Genomic DNA, 12,045 nt, shown 5'->3' on the forward strand with positions numbered 1-12,045 from the left:
TTCTGTCCATCTGGCACCAGCTATGCAGTCTTGTGTAAATGTTGGTAAATCAGTATGTGGTGTGTAAAGCAGCTATAAGGTTCTACAGTCCTGGAGAGCAGGATTTCTGCCCAGTTTTGTTGCTTAACTCCTTTAGCACTCCAAGCTTGGTTGTTGCATTATAGCACAGGAAACAGCTAACTCTGCTGGACTCCAGCCCTCAGTTCCTTAGTCCCTGGTGCAAGAGTGCCGATATATTACATCACACAACCTCAGGGGTGTATAATATTATTATATTATGTTTGAAGCTAAAAGTAATCACCAAGTATCATGGGAAAATGTAGTAAACAAAATATGTGAACCCAAAACCTCTTGAGGCTTCAACAGTTTAGTGATGTGTGTTAATGCAAGAACAAAACCCCAATAATCTCACTACCAAAAGCAAAACTAGCATGGTAAGCACAGCAACTGAAGATAAATCAAACCAATGGAATGAGTCTAGATGTGCAAAAGGAGAAATCAAATGGCTCAATGCTCCTTTAATTGTGACATTTTTTCATCTGCACTGAAATTTGGAGCTAGTAGGTACTAGGGATGCACTGAAATGAAAATGTTTGGCAGAAACTGTAATTTAACAAAGTATATTTAAAGCATTGTATAAATTAAATAGCCTAAATGTGTTCCTGTATTGATAAAAAAAAACAAAAAAACAATAAATTACTGGAGCTGGACACTTGACGACACATTACTGGCACTGCATTGGTTAAATAGGGTAAGGCTTGTTGTTTGTTATGAAACATCTCTGAACCAGAGTTATAAAGCCTAGTATAGTGGATTAAGTGTGATGCAGTTTTTTTTCTTTTCTTCAAGCTGGATTACTTGCTAATGCTTAATGGCAGATTGTATGTTGTAACAAGTCTAAAATATTGGATTAGCCATGAAGCTAACAGCAGGGCTTGAAAGAATTGGACCTGTGATGCTAACATAAATAACAGTCGACTCAAGCAGGGTGTGAGTGGGTTAGACCCTTTATGTAAGATTACACTTCAGTTCTTTACAGTTTCATAGGCCCTACAATTGAACCCTGTGGACTTCCAAGATACACAATAATCCCTGAATTAGAAGTAATAGCAAAAAAGAAAAAAGCTTAGGGTTCAAAGGGGTCATGTAGACTCTGTAGTCCACTTCATTGTCTCATACTGTTATTTCTCTATGTCTCAAGCTTTTCGACATGTCTCGGTAGGCACACTGCATTTACAAAAAACAATATTAAATAATTTGCAGATTAAAAAGATGGTAAGGTCCACACAGTAGCTTCAGTAGTTGGTACCTAAAAGTATTGGTTTGATCATGAATGGTACAGCTCTTTAAAAGTTTGAGAATCGCTGGTAAAAAATATACATTTTTTCCCACTTATTTGCCTGAACAACAAAAGTGTTTCTGCTATTTTCCACCAAACAATTTCAGTTGCCAAAAAACTTTAGTGCATTCCTAGTAGGAACATTTAAAACTACTTTGAACATAAGCACATAAAATGCCCTTTCCAGCCAGAACTACCAGAGGCCTAACTATAAACTCTCTTTTTAAACCTGAATATTGACAGGAAATGATAAAAGAAACAATGTTTTAGAAGTGTGAGGTACCTGCTTCCCCTCGTAGTGCCTTTTCAACAGCAACTCCTCTCTCCTCAAGCTGCCTCTGCTTCTCCTCCACCTGCTCCAGCTGTCTCTGAATAATCTGAGGAGTAGAAACATATCACATAATAAAGGCTCCAATTCGCACAGAGAGTCTTCTGCTGTCTACATCTGTAAATCTGCTCAGTCTCACTTGAGCTCTGTGGAGCCTCTTCAGTTCCTCCTGTTTAGCCTGACGCCGAGCTGCCTTCTGGACCCGCCGTGTCAGCTTGGCGTTTAGCTCTTCCTCTGTGTACGTCTTCTGTGGAAAGAAAATAGTAAAAAAGCATGAGCCTGAAAAAAGGTAAAAGTAAACTTGGTACTCGAGAAAGTTTGGAAGAGTTGAAGAAGCTAACGGAAGACAGAAACAAGTTGAGTCAGGAGATAACTCATCTATACTGTAACTCTATTTACACAGCCACAACCACGACACGCTTACAAATAAAGCTGCTTTAAGTGGTTCTTTATGTGATTCCATAAAAGAAACATAACAAGAATTTTGTTTCCATTAACCATATTTGTAACAGAGATGGTGAAGACCCATTTAAATACACATTTAATTTTACCATTTAACACAATTGGCACATTTTGTTTGTGTACTTTTCTTTGTGTGGGGCAAATAAATATATACAATAAGCATATTTGTAGTACCTAAAATAGAATGTACAAGTCAAAAGTATGGTCACATCTCAAATTCAGTGTTATTTGATTATTAAAAAAGTTATCCAAACAATAAAGAGAAAAGCTAATGGAATAATGTAGTGAACAAAAAAATGTTAAACAAACTAGAATATAAGTTTTATATTTCATATATGTTTTATATTTTCTTCAAAGTAGGCACCTCTTCCTTAGATGACAGCTTTGCACATCTTAGCTGGATTTTCTCACTCAGAGTTATGGGGTAGTATGGAGTGAATTTTGTGCCAAAAGTTTTACACAAAAAAAAATAAATTTGCAATCAGAATGTTAAGAATCAAAAGCAAAGTGTATGCTGAAAATTCAAAACAGAAAAAAATATATCAAATATATATTTTTAAATATACTTGGTTACTTTATTATTCTTTGCAGTTATTTGAAAATTATTTCTGTTTGGATTTTGCCAGTCTTTGCTTTTATTTATGTGTTTTTGTGAATTTTCTGTGGATTTTTTTGGGGATTTTTCTGTTAAAGACTTTTGCTTCTGGAATCTCTCTTTTGCTTCTGCTTCAGATTTTTGCTTCTGAGTTTTGGCACAGTTTTCACGGGTGGGCGGGGCTTAGAAGAAGGCCTTCCCCTTGAATCTCCATTGGTCATCTGGTTCTGGACTGACGGGTTCCCTGAACCCTTGTCTGAGACTGACCACGCCCTCAAACACCCCGCCAGCTTCAAGCGTCCTTCCAAACACGGAGTGAACAGCAGCTTCCAGCAAACAGCAACAGCAGCAGATACTTTTACAATTAAATATTATACAAACTTTATGTTTAATGTTATATTATTCTCTGTTTCACTCTATTTAAAAGCTCACATTAGCGAGAATATTCATGCGCAAAGTATGATAGTTACCTTGTCAGTGAGCTAGTGAGTTAGCTACTTACCTACTCTGTGAGCTAGTGAATTATATAGTTACCTATTCAGTGAACTAGTGAGTTACCTAGCCAGCAAACTAGTGAGTTATCTAGTCAGTGAACTAGTGAGTTAGTTACCTACTCAGTGAGCTAAGTTAGCTAATTACCTAATCAGTAAACTAGTGAGTAACCTATTCAGTGAGCTAGTGAGTTAGCTAGTCAGTGACCTAGTGAATTAGATTGTTACCTAGTCAGTGAACTAGTGAGTTACCTACTCAGTGGGCTAATGAGTTAGCTGGTTACTTACTCAGTGAGCTAGTGAGTTACCTCAGACAGTGAGCTAGTGAGTTAACTTACATAGCCAATGATCTAGAACTAGTGAGTTACATAGTAAGTGTGCTACTCAGTTAGCGACTTACTTAGTCAGTGAGCTAGTGAATTAGATAGTTGCCTATTCAGTGAACTAGTGAGTTACCTAGCCAGCAAACTAGTGAGTTATCTAGCAAGTGAACTAGTGAGTTAGTTACATACTCAGTGAGCTATTAAGTTAGCTAATTGCCTCAAAAGTGAGCAAATGAGTTACCTAGTGAGTGAACTAGTGAGTTACCTACTTAGTGAACTAGTAAGAGTTATCTAGTCATTGAGCTAGTGAGTTAGCTAGTTACCTACTTTGTGCATGAATATTTAGCACATCTCGCTAATGTGAGCTTTTAAATGGAGTGAAACAGAGAATAATATAACATTAAGCATAAAGTTTGTATAATATTTAATTGTAAAAGTATCTGCTGCTGTTTGCTGGAAGCTGCTGTTCACTCCGTTTTTGGAAGGACGCTTGAAGCTGGCGGGGTGTTTGAGGGCGTGGTCAGTCTCAGAGGAGGGTTCAGGGAACCGTCAGTCCAGAACCAGCTGACCAATGGAAATTCAGGGGGAAGGCCTTCTTCTAAGCCCCACCCACCCGTGAAAACTGTGCCAAAACTCAGAAGCAAAAATCTGAAGCAGAAGCAAACAAGAGATTCCAGAAGCAAAAGTCTGTAACAGAAAAATCCCCAAAAAATCCCCAGAAAATTCACAAAAACACATAAATAAAAGCAAAGACTGGCAAAATCCAAACAGAAATAATTTTCAAATAACTGCAAAGAATAATAAAGTAACCAAGTATATTTAAAAATATATATTTGATATATTTTTTTCTGTTTTGAATTTGCAACATACACTTTTTGCTTTTGATTCTTAACATTTTGATTGCGGATTTTATTTGCGTAAAACTTTTGGCACAAAATTCACTCCATAGGGTAGAGTCACCTGGAGCGGCTTTCAGTTAAGAGCTGTATCTTATCAAGATTTAATTACTTGAATTTCTTGTCTCTTAATGTGTTTGAGAGCATCAGCTGTAAAGCTGTGAAGAGGTCAAGTTGGTACACAGTGAACAGCTCTACTTGAGTAATATTCTACTCCATATTATGGCAAGAACTACTCAACTCAAGTCAAGAAAAAAAAATCCTTAAGTGTAGTTACAAAGACCATCAAAGTCTATGATGAAACTGGCTCTCATCAGGATCACCCCATGAAAGGAAGACCATAACGTACCTCTGTTGCACAGGATAAGTTCTTCATAAAGTATTTTGGTTTGTTTAACATTTTAAAATTGATGACATAGCATTTATATTCTGCATGAAGGTATTTAGTATTCATTTACAATGTAGGGAGAAATTCCACCAAAAACAAATGTTGTGTCGAGTGATTTAAGGAGGAAAGATGAAAAAGCATACTACTAAAGGACACAGTGATCTTTAGTGGCATTTTTATCCTAGCATTACTCTCTACAGACAGAGGAATGGTAGAGATAGCTTGAGTTAAATTCAACACCTATTGACCTATTGAAAATCTGCTCTACTGAAAGGTCAAACAGAATGCTAAGAGTAACATTCTTCACCATTGGTTCTTCTTTGGCATCACTTAAAGGACCACTTGAATTACCACTATTTTTACTTTGTACAACAGCACCACATGATACTCGACTACAAAGAACATCACTGTGTTTGTAGTTTTGTAGGTCAACAAAGTCACTCATGTGTCTTGTGATTGATCATAATACACACTTCTCAACTGGAGAAAGGCAGTAATCAATGACCTATGCCTATTAACATAACTTTATTTAGGGTCAACTAAAGCTGCTTCTGTCTATTTTAATATATTTTACTAATACTACATACAACGGCTCCCAGCGTCACTGCTGTAAGTTTAGAGTAAGAATTAGTAAGTTTCCCTACAAACGCTTTAGATCACAATTATTGAATTACACAGTGATACTTGAAAAATAAGAGTTTCCTTTTAATAAGATTACTAGGTTTCTCAATGTATTGCTTCTGCATTATTAATTTAAGGCGAAAGCTAGAAGCACAATTTAAAAACACATTTTTATGCATTGGGTCAGAGAGATTGAGAACTGTAATAAAACGAAACAGCACAGTGTTGGGTAAAATATAACACACAGGCTGACTGTGCCATAACTCACTATTTCACCCTAACTTTTTTGTTTCACAAAGCCAGTTTAGCAAATGAAGATACACAGAGAAAAATAAGGAACAAAAAGCAAGTCTGCAACAGGCAAAGACCCACAGAGCAAAAATAAACCAGTGAAAAAAGAATATGCAGAATACAGATGTGCTGAAAGCCTATTAGTGGAAAATATATCATGTGACCACAGATGCAGATGAATCCTCCAGCAGAAAGGGGGCACTGCAGCCTAGCTGATTCATGCTTATAAAATTATTAAGAAATCATTAGTAATCGATACAGTAACAGAGGGACACGTGGACCACAGTAGACAGGAGTTAGGTAGTAGACAGGAGCATGCTCAGAATGGACGGACCAATGGAAATAAACACACTACCTTTGAGGCGTATGATCTCTTGAACGCCAATGCATGAGGAACATAAACAGACTTTGGGGGAAGGAAAAAATAAAAAGATAAAAAAAAGAAAAATGAAAAAACAAACACAAAACAAATGGTGTGATTTAATGGGTTAATGTAGAGTTAAATTAAATTAATCTATCAATCTACAACAACACAAACACACAAAAAAACTAAACGAAACAAAACCAAACATTTACCCACGCTACCCTGTATGACCAAAAGTTTGTGGACATTATGAGAGAATATTCTTTCTCTTTTCAACAAAGTTATAGAAAATTGCTGTAAGAATTTAAGGAGCATTTAAATAACCTAAATGGAAACATGTACAAAAGTTTATGAAACAGTAAATATTATGAAACACTAAATATAATGCTTCTATAAATAATTCAGTCTTTGCAATTATTCAGCAAAGCACTGAAAGTGCTTTTTTATCATTATCACCTGAATGGATTTAATATCTAAATATTTAGTCAGTGCATCCCTATTTTACAGCTGTCCAGGTCTAACTTTATGTGAGGCATGTGTGTCGTTTTATTGACAATACCTTTTCTAAAAATTGGAAGTTGGTATACCATAATTAATTAGAATTTACTATAAAAACTTGTGTCCACATTGTTTCAGACATACAGCGTAGTGTCTGGAAATTAGAATAAATTAAGAACGCACAAAGTATTGATTCATATTAACCACAAATTAACAAAAATATATCAATTTTGAGAATGTGTGACAAAATCATAAATTTAAACAAAACAAGCTTAGACGTAGAGGTGCTATGGAACTTTTGCTTCTATAAAGTACCATGTTTGCAATAGACGTGTAAAAGTAAAAAAAAAAAACCTGTAAAGGTCTAAAGAAATATAACTTGATATAAAGATTTTTTTTAATATTCAATTCCATTACAAACATGGTTCTTCGTGGAACCAACAGTGGTTTGTCTATCAAATCACTTGAAAGACGTGTTCCTACGAGTCCAGGCAAGTGTGTGTAGGAAGATGAAAACAATACATTTGCCATCGTCCAACATTTAAGGTAATGGCCAAAACCGTGTGTGTGTGTGTATATCTATAAACCCAGCCACGTTCATCTTTAAAAGTTTAAGTAAGTCAGAAAAACAAATATCACAACTATACACGATCTAAAACACAGTTCACCACACAGTAAAGACTCAATACTAACACGCTAATGAAATATTAAAACCACAGTCCCCAGGAGAGAACCTACTGCTCAATTCACTCTCTATCCTAAAGGGCCAGATGAGCTTTGTTTATTGTACAACCTTAAAGTTACAAGTAAAAAGCTTCTGGAATTTGGAGATGAATCACCACATCTGGCCCTAATCCTACTTTCTGTTCTCTAGCCAATCACAAACACAGTGAAGATAATGAATTTCTATTAGGAATGCAGCCCAGATGAACAGATAATGCACTGCATATAAATATTTACACATTCTAAAGTTGCAGGTTTAAGTAATGTTAAGTCAGAAATTAAGATTTTAAATCGTATCTTAAAACCAATACAATTTAGCAGAAAAAAGATAAATTAAAAAAATATATTAATAATTAGATAAATGTGCGCACTTTTTACTGTGTATACGCTATGTTCAAAATTACTGCTGTGATGATGCATTCACTGTACAATAGCAACCAAGTAATGATTTTAAAAAAAGTAGGATCAGGTGTGCTAAAGGTGCTTTTGCAAACGCTTGGTTTACTTCTTTTTATTTGGTTGCTGAATTTGATAATTTACCTTAATTTCTGGCTTAAAAAATTGAATTAATGGAGTGTTGACTTTCATATTTACAGCAATTTCATTTTCTCTCTGCTCTACTTTGCTGCATTCAGTTCTAGAAGAAATTCACCAGCTTCAAATATGTTCACTGTGGGATATAAAAATACCTCTTCCTCGACTTTATTGTGTTCCATGTCCATGATTTTCTCCATCAATTTTATTCTCTCCATTTCATTCATTCTTTCTTGTGTCCCTTTCTCCTTTGCCTTTTCCTTGCTCCTTCCCTTCACCCTGTCTCTTTGCCTTACCCTTTTATTCTCTTTTTCTTTCTCTTTCTCCTCCTTCATTACATCTTTTTTCAAATCGGACACTAGGTCAAATAAGTCCATATGCCGCTAAGAAAGGCAAAGAACTCCATTATTAAAATAGGAAATGAGGAAAAAAAAAAGATGAAAAATATCAAATACTAAAAAAGGTCCATGAAAAATACAAAAAAATAACTTACATCTGCCTTGGATTTCTGGGAAGATCTCTCCAGAACATCATCACAGGAAAGATCCGAGTCCTCGGAAAAGCTAAGGTTTCTTCTCAAACGCAAATCTGATTTGAGACAGAATTTATGTGTATAGGTTATACAAGACTTGATTTGATGTAAAGGAAGAGAGACACCCTTAAACCAACATACTTTTCCAAAGCATCTATACTCACCTGAAGATCTGGTCATAGGTGAAGCTTTCTTTACTCCTGAGTCTGCTGTTGTGGAGCTAGACGGTGTGCTGGGACAAGACTTGTCATCTTTCTTTTTTTTGTCTTTTTTGTAGCCAGAGAACACAGCCTTCCACAAGGACTTGTGTTTTGGAGGCGTCTCTTCAGTACCGGAAAGCCTGCTTTCATTCTTGGCCTTCTTCTCTTTCTTGTTTTTGCGTGGGGAGAAAAGGGAGCTGCGCTTCTTACTCTTGGCCCCAGTGGAGCTCTCAGATGAGGTGACCGAGCTGTCTATACTCTTATTTAATGGTGAGGTGAAGAAACGGTCAGAAGGCGCCTCCGCTTGCTTTTTGGACTCTAAGGCTTTTACAGCTGAAGCCTTGGGCAAACTAGAACGCTTTTTGTTTTTAACTGTGACCTCTGAGACGTTCCAGGCCACTTTGGCCACAGCACCCTTAGCAGACTCTGCCTCTTTCATCTTATTGAGTTGCTTGGCCATGGCATCTTTCAGAGCCTGGCTCTTCACCGATTTCTCTCTTTCCCGCATACGTTCTTCTGCAATCTCTTTGGCTTCAGGAGAAAAGTGCTGAGGACCCTTCCCTGCTCTGGACACCAGAGCTCCAGGAATGTTGGGCTTTCCGTTCTCCATAGCCAGGGCGAGGTGGAGGGGTGGTCCCCTGTCCCTGTTGACCTTACTGGTAGGTGGAGTGTAAAACCTATCCTGTGCACTAGTGTCTGGAGTTCGATCGTCATAGGTGTCCTCCACATCGTCAGCAAATGGGATCTCCTCAACACACTCGACAAAGGACTTCCTTACCTCTTCTCGTCGTGGTTTATTGGGATCCTTGGTCCTCATCACCACAGGAGGGTTGGTTCTGGGGGCAGGGACTGGAGTAGTTGCAGATTTAGTCTGCGGGGGGCTGGTAGGAGTCTTGATTTTGGAAGGTGCTTTCTCCACATTTGAAGGTGCTTTCTCCACTTTCAAAGGTGTTTTCTCCCCTTTTGAAGGTGTCTTTTCTACTTTTGAAGGTGCTTTTTCCACTTTTGAAGGTGCTTGCTCAACTTTGGGTTCATCAATATTTAAACACAAGTTGTCCCATGTAACCAGAGGTTTCTTGGTGAGTGTTGCAGGCTCCTCATTTGGTGGAGGTGGAGGGGGACTGGAAGGAGGTGTCAGCATGGTGGAGTCGGAATTGTTGTAACTGTCACTGGTTGCTGTTTGGCTAGTCATGGTGCTACCGTTCAAGCCCAAACCAGAGCTGGTGCTCAGTTCCCTTCTATCCGAGCCATTGCTTTTGGGTTCTACTGGAGAGATGACTTGACCTTCCAAGGTGATGTTGAGCCTCCGGATGACTGAGCGGCCAGTGAAGGTGGGTTTCATCTCTTCAGAAAGGTCCTCTGGAGTCTGAGATTTGGGCGATATTGGCTCGGGTGTAGAGACTTTGCTTTTCTCAATTATACTTCTGCTCCTGTCCAGTGGGGTGAGACCCAAGCTCCTCCTAATCTCAGCGCTCTTCATCCAGAACTCCTCTATGATGTCCGCCTTTTTGACTGGAGTCTCCTCTATTGTGTCCTGAGTTTTTAGGGATTCGGGGGTTTTCCTCTCCAGGGGAATGGGTTTGACCAGTGGGGTGGATGTTACAGCAGGAACTGGCTGAGTCCTTACAGGAGAGCCTGTGGACAGGGGAGAGGAAGGTTCCTGGCATGGAAGAGGCTGAGCACATATTGGAGACAAGGGGTTGCTTGAAGGTGAGCAGGCACAGGGATCAGGCTGAATAGGGGACTTGGGGGTGACTGTTTCCGGTAAGGGTGCTGGTTGGGAGCGAATAGGGGATGTCACAGCAACTAGGGATTTAGGACTCTTGGCTTCAGGGGTCAGCACGATTGGTGCAGTTGGAGAAGTTGGCACAGTTGACATTTGTTGTTTGATATCCTCTGGAAGAAATGGCTCGGAGAAAAAACGAGTGCCTGGAGATTTAACCAGTACTGGTAAAGGTTTCTCTTTGTTCTGGAAGGAAAAAAGGGAGTCGACAGGCAACCTGGTCAGGGATCATTTTTGAAAATGTTTTTACAAATTAAAAAAAAGAAAAGAAAACTAATATATTACCTCCTCAACGGGTGTAACAGGTTTTTGTATGGGAGAGAGAATTACATCCACTATGAATTCTCTTGGGCTAGCAGAGACGTGCTCTGAGAGATAAGTACACACAATCAGATTTCCTCATCACGTAAAGTGAAAGTCAGGTTTTTTTCTACATGTACCACCACTGCACTGCAAGCAAATTCTGTAGAATATACTGGAGCTTACCCTTTCTGCAAACATGTTCAATGCTCTCCGGCTTGGTAGTATCCACTGGGAGAGGCTCCGCATCGTCAACACGCTGAGAACGAGCTTCAGCCTCTGCATCCGAAGGGATGTCCTCTGTAGCACAGAAATGATTACATGCTGACACGCTCAGTTATACACATTATATCATCTACAACAGGCTATGACCAACACAGCTGCGGTCCATCTCAAGCCTAATTAACGTGACAAACCTTCGTCCAGCTCGGTGCCTGGCTCGATATCTGGACTCCCTGCCTCAGCATCTGGGTCATCCTCCTCTTCACAGGGCTCTGGGTTCATGAAAGGAGAAAATACAAGAGTCAGCCACCTATTTTAGACAGAGGCAGAAGGCCACTAATGACTGTCTGGCTTGGACTAGATTGTGCAAGTGTCTTAAAGCAACAGTTCAGCCAAAAATCCAAGCTGTACAACAATTCATTCTATCCAAATATCAATTAAAAATATACAAACTATGTTTTGTTATTCTGTTCTGTACTGAAACTGGCTTATATCTTGGTAAAAGACTTGCCCATTTGGTGTCAGACACTGTATGAGATTGCAGCTGTCAATCAAAAAGTTTTAATCAGCTTCTCAAACATCAAAAGTTAACAATACAAATGCTCCAAAATGGCTTAAAAATTATTTTTACATTTACATTCATATAATTTTTCCCCCTTTTTCTATAGACGTGCCATTTTGAAGATTCAAGGTTTTTGCATTCAGGTATAGTGTTATAAATCGGGTATCAGCTACTTTAATTTTATTCCAGTTCTGAGGTTTTGTTTTAACCATAATATTCAGAGCACCACACAGTATCCTTAAGGTATCATTAATGGACAATACTACTGATACACAGCTGGCAGCTATGAGGAGAGTTCTCAGAAGATAAACATTTTAATTAAAGTTAAATTAGAGTCTGCAGGGTGGAACTATTTTACATCAGAACATGAGACCATAAGACGATATATTAAACTATACAAACGTATGGTGGAAACACTGTCAACTTGGGAGAACCACACATATTTCTTTGTATTTAAACCACAGCAGCTTTAGAACTGAGTGGAGGCAACGCACACATGCTACAGAAATCCTGGAATGAAAGTGACTGGACTACAGTGTTTTAAAGAAACTGAGAGCTGATTGGTACGAGGTATGAGCATCAGACTACATTAT

General features: G+C 38.4%; 1 protein-coding gene across 10 annotated transcripts in view; it reads right to left on the bottom strand.

The window, feature by feature from the left end:
* The window catches only part of mical3a (microtubule associated monooxygenase, calponin and LIM domain containing 3a), a 124,417-nt gene that overhangs the window by 14,869 nt on the left and 97,503 nt on the right, over nucleotides 1-12,045 (bottom strand). For 9 of the 10 annotated variants that reach the window (XM_049483636.1, XM_049483637.1, XM_022679619.2 and 6 more), the window contains 9 exons: nucleotides 11,085-11,162; nucleotides 10,855-10,968; nucleotides 10,654-10,736; nucleotides 8,550-10,554; nucleotides 8,347-8,441; nucleotides 8,009-8,236; nucleotides 6,090-6,140; nucleotides 1,807-1,914; nucleotides 1,623-1,716 (listed from right to left, as the gene is read on the bottom strand). In XM_049483636.1, the coding sequence (XP_049339593.1) occupies nucleotides 1,623-1,716; nucleotides 1,807-1,914; nucleotides 6,090-6,140; nucleotides 8,009-8,236; nucleotides 8,347-8,441; nucleotides 8,550-10,554; nucleotides 10,654-10,736; nucleotides 10,855-10,968; nucleotides 11,085-11,162 (2,856 nt within the window). The remainder of the gene's footprint in view (nucleotides 1-1,622; nucleotides 1,717-1,806; nucleotides 1,915-6,089; nucleotides 6,141-8,008; nucleotides 8,237-8,346; nucleotides 8,442-8,549; nucleotides 10,555-10,653; nucleotides 10,737-10,854; nucleotides 10,969-11,084; nucleotides 11,163-12,045) is intronic. The other variant, XM_049483635.1, reaches the window with a different exon arrangement.

The sequence above is a fragment of the Astyanax mexicanus genome, chromosome 9, assembly GCF_023375975.1.
Source record: "Astyanax mexicanus isolate ESR-SI-001 chromosome 9, AstMex3_surface, whole genome shotgun sequence".
NCBI lineage: Eukaryota > Metazoa > Chordata > Actinopteri > Characiformes > Acestrorhamphidae > Astyanax > Astyanax mexicanus.